This window comes from Heteronotia binoei, chromosome 7 (genome assembly GCF_032191835.1).
Source record: "Heteronotia binoei isolate CCM8104 ecotype False Entrance Well chromosome 7, APGP_CSIRO_Hbin_v1, whole genome shotgun sequence".
Classification (NCBI taxonomy): Eukaryota; Metazoa; Chordata; class Lepidosauria; order Squamata; family Gekkonidae; genus Heteronotia; species Heteronotia binoei.
This window is the reverse complement of record NC_083229.1, coordinates 7,597,575-7,615,495: the sequence shown is the minus strand read 5'-3', so window position 1 is coordinate 7,615,495 and position 17,921 is coordinate 7,597,575. Positions and strand designations below refer to the sequence as shown.

General features: G+C 49.3%; 1 protein-coding gene across 1 annotated transcript in view; it reads left to right on the top strand.

Annotated features, from left to right (window-relative positions):
- The first annotated feature begins 1,014 nt into the window (after positions 1–1,014).
- The window catches only part of LOC132574833 (adhesion G protein-coupled receptor B1-like), a 249,685-nt gene continuing 232,778 nt past the window's right edge, over positions 1,015–17,921 (top strand). Inside the window, exon 1 of the mRNA XM_060243064.1 lies at positions 1,015–1,926. Coding sequence (XP_060099047.1) covers positions 1,179–1,926 — 748 coding nt within the window. The 5' untranslated portion in view covers positions 1,015–1,178. The remainder of the gene's footprint in view (positions 1,927–17,921) is intronic.

The following is a 17,921-nucleotide window of genomic DNA, read 5'->3' as shown; positions in this document are numbered from 1 at the left end:
ACATCATAGACATAGTTAAAATCGTATCGATAAATCACTCGTTACATAAGAATCACTTCTTACTTACGTGAGAAGGGGCCACGAGCAACGTTCCCTCTAAGCTGCAGAGTCTTGTGAGCAGGGGTCATTTGGCAGGACAATAGGTGGTGGAGCTCATCCGGGGATTGTTATGCAGCTGTGCCTACTATTCAATGGATAAGGAGCTGGAACTCTCAGAAGGAGGAGGTGGAACTCTCAGGGAGGTTCAGGAGCTGCGCTCCTGTGAGCTCCCACAGAATCCGAGGCCTGCTTGTGAGCAAAAATTCTACTTCATGAGCCACTGGTATTAAAAGCTGTGAGCTAGTGGCATTAAAGTTGTGAGCGACTGCATCACTTAGTGTGCTTTGGGTCCATTTTTCCCGAGCTAAGACAAAAATGTGTGAGCCAGAGGCTAAAAATCTGTGAGCTAGCTTCCACTAATGCAGCGTAGAGGGAACACTGGCCCCTGATGCAAAAAGCCCTTTGTGTCCCATGCGGGGGTGGCTCTAGGGCGAATAGCGCCCTAGGCAGGTGCCCCCCCCCCTGCACCCCTGCTGTGCTCTGCTCACCCACCTCCCGGCCGCCACACTCCACTCTCTCGCCCCCTCCCCCCACTCGCCGCGACTACAACTAAGCCTTGCAGCCGTGTCTGTGCACTTTGTTAAGAGTCTCTTTAACAAGAGGCTGCAAAGCCGGCAGAGCTTAGTTTTAATTGCGGTGAGCAGGGGGAGGGGAGCGAACGAGAGGAGCACCGTGGTGGTGGTGGGTTGGAGGGGGCTAGCAGCGGTGGGGGTGAGGGAGGCAAACTAAGCACTTGCCTGGGACATCGGGGGGGGGGAACCCAATTTGCTGCCCCGCGCCTCTCGACGCCCTAGGCAACCGCCTAGTTTGCCTTGCGGGCGAGCCGGCCCTGTTCCCATGATCTGCTGAAATCCACAGAATCTTCTGCTATGTCCTTGGCATTAACCCAACCCATTTTTCTCTTTCTCCAGGAGTTACCTGTCTAAACCACCAGGAGGAGCTCTTCTCGAGAGATGGGGAGCCCGGCTTGACCCTCCTCCGGCGCCTGGGGCGAGACCTCTCTCCCTTCCTCCTGTTATGTCCGAGATCGGCCCTCTGCCTGGCAATCGCTGTGAGTTCCAAAGGACCAGGGACCTAGGATGAGGAGAAGCGCTGGATATTCCTTGAACCCACTGTTGCTTGTGCCACTCCTCTTTGCGTGGACAGGGGCGGCCCTCGACTTGGGGCAGTCTTCGTGCACCACCCTGGTCCAGGGCAAATTCTTTGGATATTTCTCCTCTTCGGCTGTCTTCCCGTCGAACGCGTCCCGTTGCTCGTGGATTATCCAGAACCCGGACCCCCGGCGGTACACCTTGTACATGAAGGTCCTGAAGCCGGCGGGGGCCTGTGACCGCCAGCAGATCCGCACCTACCAGTTCGACTCCTTCCTGGAGTCCACCCGGACCTACTTGGGGATGGAGAGCTTCGACGACGTCCTGAACCTCTGCGACAGCTCCACCCGCTATGCCTTCCTCCAGTCCAACAAACAGTTCCTCCAGATGAAACAGACTGCTGCGGCGACGGCCGACGGCGGCCATGTCCGGTGGAAGCCGGCTAAGGCCCAGGACGGGGACTTCTCGGTGGAATACCTGGTGGTCGGCAACCGGAATCCCAGCAAGGCGGCCTGCCAGATGCTGTGCAAGTGGCTCGAGACATGTCTGGCCACCAGCAGCAGCTTCCACCCTTGTGGCATCATGCAGACTCCCTGCTCGTGTTCTGGCGGGGAGGCCCTGAACCAGCCGAGCGAGATCCTGGGCTTGAGCAAGAAGAAGGACTGCTATAAGGATGGGATTTACTTGGAGAACTGCGTGAGCAGCGTGAAGGACAGCAGCGGGCTGGATTTCCTGGGTGAGTTGCCACGCGAGCTTCTTTTTTTTTTTCCATTGTCAAACTTTATTGGTGTTAAACAGGATACAACAGGGGTGGCCAGCGGTAGCTCTCCAGATGTTTTGGTTGTCAAACAGTTTTATTAGTAACATATGGTAATAAATTTCAATTTCTTACTTCATTAATAATTACTTTTTTTTAAATCTATCCCATATATTATTTTCTACCCACCCCTCCCCCCGTTACTTGACCCCCGCCGCCGGTGTTATATGCTTAATCTCTTAATATTAAAGGTACCCTTAATTAATAAGGACCAAAATTAATATCCTCCTCCCTCTTGTACTTAGTCATTATCAAAAATTGCCCAAGCTCTCCAAATGATTTTTTGCCTACAACTCCCATCAGCCCCAGCCAACATGGCCAATGGCTGGGGCTGATGGGAGTTATAGGCAAAAAACACCTGCCTACCTTAGGGACCGCCTCTCTCCATATGGGAGTTGTAGGCAAAAACACCTGCCTACCTTAGGGACCGCCTCTCTCCATATGTTCCCCAGAGAGCACTGCGATCAAGCTCAAAAAATCTTCTTGAAATCCCTGGGCCAAAAGAAACCAAATTAAAAGCTACTAGAGAACAGGCGTTCCCCCCAATGGTGGAATCAATTGCCGGAAGAGGTGCGGGCCCTACGGGATCTTAACCAGTTCCGTGGGGCCTGCAAAACTGCCCTCTTCCAGCTAGCTTTTTAAGACGGAACTCCTGATAAGATCAGTAATACCGAGCCATCTTACACGCCATTCGATTGTATTCTAATGTCATACTGTTGTATTGGTTTTACTGTTTAAATTATTAATTATATTATATATTGTTTTATTTGTATCATGGTTTTACCATGTCTTGTTAGCCGCCCGGAGCCTGCCTAGGCGGGGAGGGCGGGGTATAAATAAAAGTTTATTATTATTATTATTATTAAAGCTACCGCTGGCCACCCTTAGATACCAACACAATATTACTTGGGAGAAGGGCTGCCAAGCCCCCCATCTGGGTGAGGTTCCCAACCCACCGTCCCACATTGGACTGGCAGGGGAAACTCCCCCAACTTCGGCAGTGTGATGACATCACCCGGAAGTGACGTCGTCGTGCCAGCGACAGCTCGTGGCGGCCACTCTAGGCATTTCTGGGAAAACTCTATGGTTTCCCCGGACGCTCTAGCCCTTTGGGAGGGAAAACTCTATGGTACAATAGGTAGAGACTGCAAGGGACTTGGCAACCGTACCTGGGAGAAGGGAAGTGGAGCAGTAAGTTATCAAACCCAAAAGGACGTATACGGAATGCACGTATCACATTGAATACAGTCAGTTATTACAACTTAATTTATGAAGTATTTCGATATTTCCAAAACACATATCAAGGCAAGCAAGCTTAGGGGAAATTGGAAAATAATTCCAGAAATAGACAAAGAGAGACAAATAGATCTATAAACATCTCTCTCTCGGCTTGACTTCGCGAACGAAGATTTAAGAAGGGTGCAATAGTCCACGTTTGCTGCAGGCTCGCTGGTGGCTGACAAGACCAATGTGGGACAGGCAGGTCCGGCCACAGCGGCTGCAGGGAAAAGTCTGATTTAGGGTTGGTCCTGTAGCAGTGCGATTCTTCCTCAATCTCCTTTTGTCCTCAAGACCAGCTATGCGTGCGTTCTCAAAGGAAGAGACAGCCTGGTGGATGGTGTGCCTCCATGCTTTGCGATCTGAGGCTAGGTCAGACCACCGGTGATGGTTGATGCGACAGGTGCCAAGGGATTTCTTCAAGGAGTCCTTGTACCTCTTCTTTGGTGCCCCTCTATTTCGATGGCCGGTGGAAAGTTCGCCAGACAGGGCAATCTTGGGAAGACGGTGGTTTTCGATAAGGTGGTGATCTATAAACATAGATCAAGTATATAAATCCGTGTGAGGTGCTACAGATCAAATAATGAGCCGGCATTTGCAAGGTTTGGGGAAGTGCTGGATGTCCTTTTATTCATTTGTTTGCTTGTTCCAACTTTTGTCCCGCCCTCTCTGCAAGCGGACTCCAGGCAGTTAACAAATCACTTCAAGCATTACGGTTATAGGTTCGGAAACAATAAAATACCATTTGAAACATTTTAAAACCTTTCGGGGTGCTTTGATTCGGCGGGATCCTACACTCCTTAGAGATGATCCTATTGTGATTGTAATTCCTCAGCGGTGTAGGATGGCAGCTCCCTCCTGGTTAGATGTTGAAGGCCTGTGGAAATAATTCTGTTTTACGGGCCCTGCGGAATTGAGAGAGATCCCGCAAGGCGCTTGTGGGAGCCATTTCTTTAATAGTTGCGAGCAGAGCTCATTTTGTAGGGGAAAAGGTGGCGGCGCTCATCTACTATTCAAAGGACAAGGAGGTGGAACTAGGGTTGCCAATCCCGAGGTGGGGGCGGGGGATCCCCCGGTTTAGAGGCCCTCCCCCCGCTTCAGGGTCGTCAGAAAGCGGGGGGGGGGGGAGGGAAATGTCTGCCGGGAACTCTGTTATTCCCTAGGGAGATTTATTCCCATAGAAAATCATGGAGAATTGATCTGCGGGTATCTGGGGCTCTGGGGGGGGGGGGGCGGGGTGTGCTGTTTTTGGGGGTAGAGGCACCAAACTTTCAGTATAGCATCTAGTGCCTCTCCCCCAAAATACCCCCCCCCCCAAGTTTGAAAAAGATTGGACCAGGGGGCCCAATTCTATGATCCCCAAAAGAAGGTGCCCCTATCCTTCATTATTTCCTATGGAAGGAAGGAATTGAAAAGGTATGCCGTCCCTTTCAATGTGATGGCCAGAACTCCCTTTGGAGTTCAATGATGCTTGTCACAGCCTTGATCTTGGCTCCACCCCTAATGTCTCCTGGCTCCACCCCCAAAGTCCCCAGCTATTTCTTGAATTGGACTTGGCAACCCTAGGTGGAACTCTCACAAAGGCTCAGGAGCTGTGCTCCAGGGAGGTCCCACGGAATCCGAGGCCTGGCTGCGTGTGTTGGGTTTGAGGATCTCGACATTGTAAATCTGCTGTAATTTTATCAAAGATGAAGTAGTCCCATGCTTTGATATGCCGTGACTGCACTGTAGGGGGGGGGGCTGCATCTTTCCGTTTTAGGGCTATTCCATTTCTTTGCTGCAGTGAGGAGGATCACAAGGGGGCTTTCCTGTGGGGACAGGATGTGCGTATTTCCTCATGGATTGCGGAGAACTAGTTCAGGAGAGGCTGGGGTGATACATCCTGGGATTTGATGATGGGTCAGGAGTAGGGTTGCCAATCCCCAGGTGGGGGCAGGGGATCCCCCGGTTTGGAGGCCCTCCCCCCGCCTCAGGGTCGTCAGAAAGCGGGGGGAGGGGAGGGAAATGTCTGCTGGGAACTCTAATATTCCCTATGGAGATTTATTCCCATAGAAAATCACGGAGAATTGATCTGCGGGAATCTGGGGCTCTGGGGGGCTGTTTTTTGGGGTAAAGGCACCACATTTTCAGTATAGCATCTAGTGCCTCTCCCCAAAATACCCCCCAAGTTTCAAAACGATTGTACTAGGGGGTCCAATTCTATGAGCCCCAAAAGAAGGTGCCCGTATCCTTCATTATTTCCTATGGAAGGAAGGCATTGAAAAGGTGTGCCGTCCCTTTCAATGTGATGGCCAGAACTCCCTTTGGAGTTCAATGATGCTTGTCACAGCCTTGTTCCTGGCTCCACCCCTAATGTCTCCTGACTCTACCCCCAAAGTCTCCTGGCTCCGCCCCCAAAGTCCCTAGATATTTCTTGAATTGGACTTGGCAACCCTAGTCAGGAGCTGCAACAAAGAGGGTCGGGGTCCTGTGGAGGGGCTGTGGGCACTGCAACACTTGCGGACCCCTTTCCTGGCAAGCATTGATTATTTTTAGAACCTTGGTAGAGCCAGGCAGATTTTTAAAAACCTCTTATGTCCCTGGTAGAGCGTTGTACTCTGCTGGTGTAACCTACTGGTGATCCCTGGCTGTAAAGAGGACTGGCTGTCTTCGGGAAGGGCCAGGGCCTTCTCAGTGCTGGCTCCAGCCTGGTGGAACTCACTGCCACGTGAAATCCGAGTTCTGAGGGACTTTCTGCAGAGCCTGTAAGGCAGAGATGTTCTGCCAGGCTTTTGATTGAGGACAGGGTTGGCTGGCACCTTCCTTTTTTCTCATCTCCCCCCCCCCCCAGAGGTTCCTCCCCACCCCATGCACTGCTCTGACCGTCTGGAAGAATAACACCTTGGATGCCATTTCTGGATTTCTGATTGTTACTGTTTTACAGTTTCAATCTGTATTGCTGTGCTGTAAGAACATTTTTTAATTTTATTTATTTATTTATTTATTTAGAATTTATATCCCGCCCTTCCCACGAGTGGCTCAGGGCGGCTGATCCCTGAACCTAAGAACCTAAGAGAAGCCATGTTGGATCAGGTCAATGGCCCACCCAGTCCAACACTCTGTGTCACATAAGAACATCAGAGAAGCCATGTTGGATCAGGCCAATGGCCCACCCAGTCCAACACTCTGTGTCACATAAGAACATAAGAGAAGCCATGTTGGATCAGGCCAGTGGGGCCTCCAGTCCAACACTCTGAGTCACATAAGAACATAAGAGAAGCCATGTTGGATCAGGCCAGTGGGGCCTCCAGTCCAACACTCTGAGTCACATAAGAACATAAGAGAAGCCATGTTGGATCAGGCCAATGGCCCATCCAGTCCAACACTCTGTGTCACACAGTGGCCAAAAAAATTATGCACACACATACATATATATACACACTGTGGCTAATAGCCACTGATGGACTTCTGTTCCATATTTTTATCTATCCCCCTCTTGAAGCTGGCTATGCTTGCAGCCGCCACCACCTCCTGTGGCAGTGAATTCCACATGTTAATCACCCTTTGGGTGAAGAAGGACTTCCTTTTATCCGTTTTAACCTGTCTGCTCAGCAATTTCATCGAATGCCCACGAGTTCTTGTATTGTGAGAAAGGGAGAAAAGTACTTCTTCCTCTACTTTCTCCATCCCATGCATTATCTTGTCGACCTCTATCATGTCACCCCTGTTTTAAATTATGTATTACCTCACTTGATGTGCATCAGCCAGATTCAACAAATTTAGATGATGATGTTGTTAGGGTTGCCAAGTCCCCCGCGGCCTCCAGCGATGTGGCACACTGGCCACTCTAGGAATGTCGAGGAAAAATCTATGGTTTCCCCAGACGCTCTAGCAATTTGGGAGGGAAAAATTCTATGGTACCATAGAGCTTTCCTCCCAAATTGCTAGAGCCTCTGGGGAAACCATAAATTTCCCCCAGACACTCCTGGAGTGGGCAGTGTGCAACGTCGCCAGCACAATGACATCACTTCCAATACCTGGAAAGTTGGCCGAAACCGTTATTAAAGAGAGAATTAATAGGCTCATTGATGAGCAAAAGCTATCGAGGAAGTCTCAGCATGGGCTCTGTAGGAGAAGATCTTGTCTCACCTGTTAGAGTTCTTTGAGGAGGTGAACAAACATGTAGACAAAGAGGACCAAATAAACATTGTGTACCTAGACTGCCAGAAAGCTTTTGATCAAGTTCCTCATCAAAGGTTCCTAAGTAAGTTCAAGTGTTACGGGGTAAAAGGACAAGTCCTCTTGTGGATAAGAACTGGATAATTAACGGGAAACAAAGAGTAAGTATCAATGGCCAATTTTCACAGTGGGAGGCGGTAAGCAGTGAGGTATCCCAGGATTCAGTACTGGATCCGATGCTTTTTAACTTGTTCATTAATGCTTTGGAGTTGGGAGTAAGCAGTGAAGTGGCTAAGTTTGCGGATGACACTAAATTGTTCAGGGTGGTGAGAACCAGAGAGGATTGTGAGGAACTCCAATGGGATCTGTATCATGGTTTTACCATGTCTTGTTAGCCGCCCTGAGCCTGCCTAGGCGGGGAGGGCAGGGTATAAATAAAAAGTTTATTATTATCTGTCGAGGCTGGGTCAATGGGCGTCAACGTGGCAAATGAGGTTCAACGTGGCCAAGTGCAAAGTAATGCACATTGGGGCTAAAAATCCTAACTCTAAATACGGATTGATTGGGTCCAAACTGGCAGAGACTGACCAAGAGAGAGATCTTGGGGCTGCGGTTGATAACTCACTGAAAATGTCAAGACAGTGTGCGATTGCAATAAAGGCCAATGCCACGCTGGGAATTATTAGGAAGGGAATTGAAAACAAATAGATCAGTATCATGTCCCTGTATATATCGATGGCACGTCCTCATTTGGAATACTGTGTACAATTCTGGTCACCAGATCTCAAAAACGCGATTATAGCACTGGAAGAAGTGCAGAAAAGGGCAACTAGAATGATTAAAGGGTTGGAACACTTTCCCTTTGAAGAAAGGTTAAAATGCTTGGGGCCCTTTAGCTTGGAGAAACGTCGACTGTGGGCTGACATGATCGAGGTTGACAAGATTATGCACGGGATGGAGAAAGTAGAGAAAGAAGTCCTTTTCTTCCTTTCTCACAATACGAGAACTTGTGGGTACTTAATGAAAGCCAAGCAGTCAGGTTAGAAATTAACACATGGAATTCACTGCCCCAGGAGGTGGTGGCGGCTGCAAGCATAGCTAGCTTCAAGAGGGGATTGGATAAACCTATGGAGCAGAGGTGCATCAGGGGATCTTAGCCACAGCGTATTGTTGGGACTCTCTGTCTGGGTCAGTGGTGCTCTGCATTCTTGGTGCTTGGGGGAGGGGCAGCAGTGGGAGGGCTTCTGGAGTTCTGGCCCCACTGGTGGACCTCCTGATGTTACACACTGTGTGACTCAGAGGTTTGGGCTGGATGGGCCATTGGCCTGATCCAACATGGCTTCTCTTAGGTTCTTATGTGACACAGAGTGTTGGACTGGATGGGCCATTGGCCTGATCCAATATGTCTTCTCTTATGTTCTTGTGTGACTCAGAGGTTTGGGCTGGATGGGCCATTGGCCTGATCCAACAGGGCTTCTCTTATGTTCTTCTGTGACACAGAGTGTTGGACTGGATGGGTCATTGGCCTGATCCAACATGGCTTCTCTTATGTTCTTGTGTGACTCAGAGGTTTGGGCTGGATGGGCCATTGGCCTGATCCAACATGGCTTCTCTTATATTCTTATGTGACACAGAGTGTTGGACTGGATGGGCCACTGGCCTGATCCAATATGGCTTCTCTTATGTTCTTCTGTGACACAGAGTGTTGGACTGGATGGGCCATTGACCTGATCCAACAGGGCTTCTCTTATGTTCTTCTGTGACACAGAGTGTTGGACTGGATGGGCCATTGGCCTGATCCAGTAGGGCTTCTCTTATGTTCTTCTGTGACACAGAGTGTTGGACTGGATGGGCCACTGGCCTGATCCAACATGGCTTCTCTTATGTTCTTATGTGACTCAGAGGTTTGGGCTGGATGGGCCATTGGCCTGATCCAACATGGCTTCTCTTATGTTCTTATGTGACTCAGAGGTTTGGGCTGGATGGGCCACTGGCCTGATCCAACATGGCTTCTCTTATGTTCTTATGTGACTCAGAGGTTTGGGCTGGATGGGCCACTGGCCTGATCCAACATGGTTTCTCTTACGTCCTTATGAGCCTGGGACCTTCTGAATGTCAAGATGTTCTACCACCAAGTCCTGGCCCTTCCTCAACACATGAAGCTCCCTTTTCTACAGCCTCAAGCACACCAGGGCTCCAAACACGTCTATGCATAAAACAGCGCTAGCGGGGAAAGGAGAAAACCGTACCAGTCGCGTTCCTCCCCTGCAGCATCAGAGAGCTGCTTTTCAGCCCTCGGGCTATGAACAAAAAGGGCTTTGATGCTATTTGCAAGTACGTCACGAGCAATTCAATCACTGGGCTTGAAGGAGGGCCGGTGTTGGCCCGCAGCCCCATTTGCTGTGTCAGAGCTGAATCGACGGGATCTCCTTGGGGCCTTCTATCCCGCTGCCTTGTGCAGTTGGAGCAAAGGAAGAGAGATGGCCCGCATGTTGCTCCACAGAGGCGAAGCTCCAAAGAGACATGGCTTTGGGAATGCCTGAGAGGGTCACATCATGGCTTTTTGTGTGGGACCATTCTAGGCTTGCCAATCCCCAGGTCCCAGCGGGGCTTATTCCGCTTTCCCAGGCTCCTTCCCGCCCCCAGTCCGCTGGCCGGTGGGGGGAAGCCCCACCCCCAAAGCCACCATGTGACTTTCCCCTTCAGGAGGCTCCAGTCTCCGACTGGAAAGGCTTCCTCTTGGGATGGGGTGTCTGTGTTACTTGGAAGAAGTTGGCTGCAATTCATGAGTAGAGAGGCCAACCCCTCACTTCAGAATCGCCAGAAACGTGGATGGGGGGGAGGAACGTCTGCTGAGCACTTCATTATTCCCTATGTGGAGATCGATTCTCATAGGGTATCATGGGGAATTGATCTGGAGGTTTCGGGGGCTCTGGGGGAGCTGTTTTTTGAGGTAGAGGCACCAAATTTTCAATATAGTATCTAGTGCCTCTCCCCAAAGTACCCTCCAAGTTTCAAAATGATTGGACCAGGGGGTCCAATTCTATGAACCCCCAAAAAGGTGCCCCTATCCTTCATTATTTCCTATGGAAGGAAGACATTTAAAAAGGTGTGCTGTCCCTTTAAATGTGATGGCCAGAACTCCCTTGGAGTTCAATTATGCTTGTCACACCCTTGTTCCTGGCTCCGCCCCAATGTCTCCTGGCTCCGCCCCCAAAATCCCCAGATATTTCTTGAATTGGACTTGGCAACCCTAGACTATTCTGCCCACTCACCCGCACACCCTGCCACGTCCTTGGCTCCCACCGCTGAGAGCAGATGGTGGGAAGCGAGTGCCGTTGCCGAGATCTCCTCAGAGTGTCGGTAAAACAAGCCATTTTCTGAACTCGATGTGCACACAGAAGAAGGGGTAGCAGCCAAGATGCTCGGCTTTGCCAGATGCCAGAAAGGCTCTTGTCTATTTTGCAGGTCCGCCTCAGAGCTTCCGGGGATGGGGGGTGGGGAGAGAGAAGTCCCTCTTCTCTGCCTGCCCCCTCCCTCTGTCTTCTGGAAGATGGATGGCACGCTAGTTCCCTTGAGCAACGCCATGCGAGAACCCTAAAGATAAACAAGATGTTAGGGGTGTAAACAGTTGAGAATCAAAGCTCCCTTGAACATATGAACATATGAAGCTGCCTTCTACTGAATCAGACCCTGGGTCCATCAAAGCCAGTCTTGTCTACTCAGACTGGCAGCGGCTTTCCAGGGTCTCCAGCTGAGGTTTTTCATGCCTACTTGCCTGGACCCTTCTTAGTTGGAGATGCCGGGGACTGAACCTGGGACCTTCTGCTTACCAAGCAGATGCTTTACCACTGAGCCACTGTCCCTCCCTTTTCTCAGATGCAAGAATCTTGACTCTCAGAATAGGTGGGCAAGATAGCCAAAAGAAATTGTGGAGGATAACGAAAAATATATCTCAAAACAACAATTATACAGCTCATGTGATGTGATGGTATCGCCTTATTCTGCTCTGGTAAGACCTCACCTGGAGTATTGTGTTCAGTTTTGGACACCACAATTTTTTGGGCTATCTTGCTGTACTTCTTGGGGTACCCTAGGATTGCTAATCCCCAGGTGGAGCAGGAGGAGAGAGCCACACAGGCATTCACGTTAAATCAATCTCAAATCCTTAGAAATGCAATTATTTATATAACAAATCATTCATAGAAAAGACAGTGTATCACAAAGCGCAAAGATAAACTACTCCCCAAACAACCAGTCCTATATTGATGTCCGACAGTTTGTTCCTTGAGACTGGAGTCGGGAAGTAGTGTGCAGTGCCGTGAAAACGGAGTCCGAGGCTCCAATTCTTCTCTGTTAGCCAATACCTGGATGGAATGCAGCAAGGCAGTAAGACGCAACAGGGATGTGCTAAATGCCCTGTTTCACGCGAGGCTTCAACGAGCTGAAGTTTGCTGGCTTCAGTCCTCCCAGTTTGGTATTGGGGCAATTTGGGCTCTTGGTTCCTTCAAGAAGAAGAAGAAGAAGAAAAAGAAGACATTGGATTTATATTCCACCCTCCACTCAGAGTCTCAAAGCGGTTCACAATCTCCTTTGCCTTCCTCCCCCTCAATAGACACCCTGTGAGGTAGATGAAGATATTGGATTTATATCCTGCCCTCCACTCCAAAGAGTCTCAGAGCAGCTCACAATCTCCTTTACCTTCCTCCCCCACAACAGACACCCTGTGAGGAAGATGAAGATATTGGATTTATATCCTGCCCTCCACTCCGAAGAGTCTCAGAGCGGCTCACAATCTCCTTTACCTTCCTCCCCCACAACAGACACCCTGTGAGGAAGATGAAGATATTGGATTTATATCCTGCCCTCCACTCCGAAGAGTCTCAGAGCGGCTCACAATCTCCTTTATCTCCCTCTCCCACAACAGACACCCTGTGAGGTTGAAGAAGATATTGGATTTATATCCCGCCCTCCACTCCGAAGAGTCTCAGAGCAGCTCACAATCTCCTTTCCCTTCCTCCCCCACAAGAGACACCCTGTGAGGTAGATGAAGGTATTGGATTTATATCCCGCCCTCCTCTCTGAAGAGTCTCAGAGCAGCTCACCATCTCCTTTCCCTTCCTCCCCCACAACAGACACCCTGTGAGGTAGATGAAGATATTGGATTTATATCCCGCCCTCCTCTCTGAAGAGTCTCAGAGCAGCTCACAATCTCCTTTCCCTTCCTCCCCCATAACAGACACCTTGTGAGGTAGATGAAGATATTGGATTTATATCCCGCCCTCCTCTCTGAAGAGTCTCAGAGCAGCTCACAATCTCCTTTCCCTTCCTCCCCCATAACAGACACCTTGTGAGGTAGATGAAGATATTGGATTTATATCCTGCCCTCCACTCCGAAGAGTCTCAGAGCGGCTCACAATCTCCTTTACCTTCCTCCCCCACAACAGACACCCTGTGAGGTAGATGAAGATATTGGATTTATATCCCGCCCTCCACTCCGAAGAGTCTCAGAGCGGCTCACAATCTCCTTTACCTCCCCCCCACCACAACAAACACCCTGTGAGGTAGATGAAGATATTGGATTTATATCCCGCCCTCCACTCCAAAGAGTCTCAGAGCGACTCATAGTCTCCTTTACCTTCCTCCCCCACAACAAACACCCTGTGAGGTGGGTGGGGCTGAGAGGACTCTCACAGCAGCTGCCCTTTTCAGGACAACCTCCCCCGGTTTGAAGGCCCACTCTCCACTTCAAGGTAATAAAAAAAAAAGTGTGTTTGGGTGGCATCCTCCGTCTGATGAAAATCATTCATAAATTATCTGGAACCAATGCTCGATACGATTACAAGCGCAGCTAGTCTATCTTTCATGGAACGACATTCACAAAGGACGCCACTGAAACATGCAGGAATTTACCTAGGAAGCCTGTCATCATTAAGAACATAAGAGAAGCCATGTTGGATCAGGCCAATGGCCCATCCAGTCCAAAACTCTGTGTCACACAGTGGCCAAAAAAACCCCAAGTGCCATCAGGAAGTCCACCAGTGGGGCCATGGCACTAGAAGCCCTCTCACTGTGCTCACCCCAAAGCACTAAGAATACAGAGCATCACTGCCCCAGACAGAGAGTTCCAGTGATAAGCTGTGGCTATTAGCCACTAAAATGAGCCCCGGTGGAAGCTAGGTTCAGGTAGCCAGCTCAAGGTTGACTCAGCCTCTCATCCTTCCGAGGTCGGTAAAATGAGTCCCCAGCTTGCTGGGGGGAAAGTGTAGATGACTGGGCAACGGCAAACCACCGCTTAAAAAAGTCTGCCGTGAAAACGTCATAAAGTGACGTCACCCCAAAGTTGGAAACGACTGCTGCTTTACCTTTACCTTTCTCTCTTAAAGGTCAAGGTCAAGGTAGTCCCCCGTGCGAGCACCAGTCGTTTTTTCGACTCTGGGGTGACGTTGCTTTCAAAGTGACTTTGGGCAAGAGGTTGATGCTCCTGATGCACCTTTTCCATGAAACGACATGGCTGGGTAGGAATAATTAGTTTTATCTGTTGTTTAGTAAATTCGAGTTTGTATAATTTCTGAGGCTGGTTTACGCGGAGGTTTGTTAACCCGCTCGTCCTGCTCCGCTAACCGTATTGCTCTTTGTTGGCTGCACAATCCCAAGGTAGGAGCAGGACCTCCCCCGCTTCAGAGTCATCAGAAACCGGGGGGCGGGGAATGTCTGCTGGGCACGTCATTATTCCCTATGAGATCGATTTCCATAGAGCATAATGGAGAACTGATCTGGGGGTAACTGTAGGGTTGCCAAGTCCAATGTAAGAAATATCTGGGGACTTTGGGGATGGAGCCAGGAGACATTAGGGGCGGAACCAAGGTCAAGGGTGTGACAAGCATAATTGAACTCCAAAGGGAGTCCTGGCCTTCACATTGAAAGGGATGGCACACCTTTTCTTCCCCCCCCCCACTTAAAATATGCTTTTATTTTGTAACACATATATACAAACAAAAAGAAAATATAAACTGTCAACAATCGTTACAATCAAGCTCTTTCACCCATCCCCCTGAGCTGGAGGGGTAAATTTACAACTCCATTTCAGATTGCTCGTGTCAATTCCCAAACTATTAATCCATGAATACAGTGGATCCCAGATCTTTTGACGATCCTGAAGGTTTCCCCCCCCCTTAATCTCATGGTTAACATGTCTAACTCTGCAGCTTCTAAAACCTTAAGTAGAAATTCATTTTTGTCAGGTATTTTGGGGACCTTCCAATATTGAGCATATAATAATCTAGCCGCTGTGATTATATGTAACAGCAATTGCTTGGATGTCTTAGACATTTCCCCTTTAACAATGCTCAGTAGATATAATTCGGGGGTATGAGGGAGGCTAGATTTGAAAATTTTCTGACACCAATCATATATTTGGGCCCAAAATTTTTTTGCGTAGCTACACTGCCACCATATGTGGTAAAGGGTGCCTTTAATTCTGCCACATTTCCAGCATTTGTTGGAGTATTTCGTATAGCATATGTTGGAGTATTTCGTACAGCATATGTTGGAGTATTTCATATAGATATTGGCCAATCGGGCTGGGGTTAAGTACCATCGGTATGCCATCTTGATGATGGAAAGGGATGGCACACCTTTTCAATGCCTTTCTTCCATAAGAAATCATGAAGGATAGGGGCACCTTCTTTTGGGGCTCATAGAATTGGACCCCCTGGTCCAATCTTTTTGAAACTTGGGAGGTATTTTGGGGAGAGGCACTAGATGCTATACTGAAAATTTGGTGCCTCTACCCCAAAAAACAGCCCCCCAGAGCCCCAGATACCTGCGGATCAATTCTCTATGATTTTCTATGGGGATAAATCTCCCTAGGGAATAACAGAGTTCCCAGCAGACATTTCCCTCCCTTCCCCCCGCTTTCTGACGACCCTGAAGCAGAAGGAGGGCCTCCAAACCAGGGGATCCCCTGCCCCCACCTGGGGATTGGCAACCCTAGGTACCTGGGGCTCTGGAGGGGCTGTTTCATGAGGTAGAGGTATCAAATTTTCAGCATAGCATCTGATGACTCTCCTCAAAATGCTCTTCAACCTTCAAAAAGATTGGACCAGGGGGTCCAATTCTATGAGTCTCGAAAGAAAGTGCCCCTAGCCAGAATTCCCTTTGGAGTTCAGTTTTGCTCGTCACAGCTTTGCTTATGGCTCCATCCCCAATATCTCCTGGCTCCACCCCCAAAGTCCCTCGATATTTCTTGAATTGGACTTGGCAACCCTATGAACGCCATCAGAAATGCAATGACATCAAACGATATTAGCACCAGACTGTCTTCACATCGAATCATAGAATCCTAGAGTTGGAAGGGAGCTCTAGGGTCATCTAGTCCAACCCCCTGCACAATGCAGGAAACTCACAAATACCTCCCCCTAAAATCACATAGAATCATAGAGTTGGAACAGTTTTAACTGTTTAATTTTAAATAAAAAGGCAAAGGTGGTCCCCTGTGCAAGCACCAGTCATTTCCGACTCTGGGGTGACGTTGCTTTCACAGCGTTTTCACGGGAGACTTTTTACGGAGTGGTTTGCCATTGCCTTCCCCAGTCATCTACGCTTCCCCCCCCAGCAAGCTGGGGACTCATTTTACCGACCTTGGAAGGATGGAAGGGTGAGTCAACATGGAGCTGGCTACCCGAAACCAGCTTCCGCTGGGATCGAACTCAGGTCGTGAGCGGAGGGCTCCGACTGCAGTAATGCAGCTCCACCACTCTGTGCCAGGGGGCTTTACTTTTAATTACGATGTAACTCATGTGGCTGAATAGCTTTATTGCGATTTTATAGGTTGTGAGCCGCCCTGAGCCTGTTTCAGCAGGGAGGGCGGGATATAAATCTAATAAACCTGAAACCTAAAGCTTGGTTTCCCTGGGGAAAATGTCTGCTTGGGAGTGTGGTCTTTATGGCTGAGATCCCTTCCTTTGCAAACCTTGCCTTCCCCAGGCTGCACCCCAGGAATCTCCAGGAATTCCCAAACCCAATGTTGGCAACCCTGTCAGCTGCTTCAACAAGGTCTCTGCACCGGATCTGGTGAATGTGCAAATAAGAAAGCAGAAGGGTTCTTTACAAATGGTCTTGGGGTCCCTTAAAATGAGCACCTTCTGTGTACAACTCATGGAAATTTGGCACCCAGCGACTTGGAATTAATTTCCCTGCTGCGTTTCCTAAATTGCTAACATTAAGGTTTGTTTTCCTGAAGAGCTCCAACCGGAGAAATGCATTCGGAGGCCATAAGCAAATGGGGCAGGGTGAGCCGGGGTTGGGAGCGTGCTGGGATCGGTTTGAGGGGACCTGCGTTCAAATCCCTAGTTAGGGTTGCCAATCCCCAGGTGGGGGCAGGGGATCCCCCGGTTTGGAGGCCCTCCCCCCGCTTCAGGGTCGTCAGAAAGCGGGGGGAGGGGAGGGAAATGTCTGCTGGGAGCTCTGTTATTCCCTATGGAGTTTTATTCCCATAGAAAATCATGGAGAATTGATCTGCGGGTATCTCAGGCTCTGGGGGGGGGCTGTTTTTTGGGTTACATGCACCAAATTTTCAGTATAGCATCTAGTGCCTCTCCCCAAAATACCCACCAAGTTTCAAAGAAATTGGACCAGGGGGTCCAATTCTATGAGCCCCAAAAGAAGGTGCCCCTATCCTTCATTATTTCCTATGGAAGGAAAGAATTGGAAAGGTGTGCTGTCCCTTTAAATGTGATGGCCAGAACTCCCTTTGGAGTTCAATGATGCTTGTCACAGCCTTGATCCTGGCTCCACCCCTAATGTCTCCTGGCTCCACCCCCAAAGTCTCCTGGTTCCACCCCCAAAGTCCCCAGATATTTCTTGAATTGGACTTGGCAACCCTATCCCTAGTCTCCCCGCGAAGCTATTGGGTGCCCTGAGGCAAATCATTCTGTCTCAGTCAACCCCACACTGCAGGGGAGTTTGGATGGGCAAAAGAGAACCAAACAGACCACTCTGAGCTCCTTGGAGGACAGGAAAGATAAAAAAGGCACTAAAGAAATAAACAGAAGGAATTGCAAGTGAGGGACCTCCAAGGATGTGCGGTGACTCCCTGGTTTAAGGGCAAAACTCTATGGTTTGAAGCCGGTTTTACCATAGAGTTTTGCCCTTTAAACCAGAGTGTCACCGCATGACATCCCTGATGTGATCATGTCACTTCCAGTTGACATCATGGCATCAGGAACATCCCAGAGCCAATGTCCCCTCTAGGTTGAGTTAGTGTGAGGTAGCTCACAATTTTTTAGCCTCCAGTTCACACATTTTTCGTCTCAGCTCAGGAAAAATGGCCCCAGAGGAAACCGATGTATGCAGTCGCTGACAAATTTAAATGCCAGTAGCTCACAAAGCAGAATTTTGGCTCACAAGACCCCACTTTTATACCCTTATGCCTTATCCCACTCTGGGGACCCAAAGTAGTTTATATTAATCTCCTC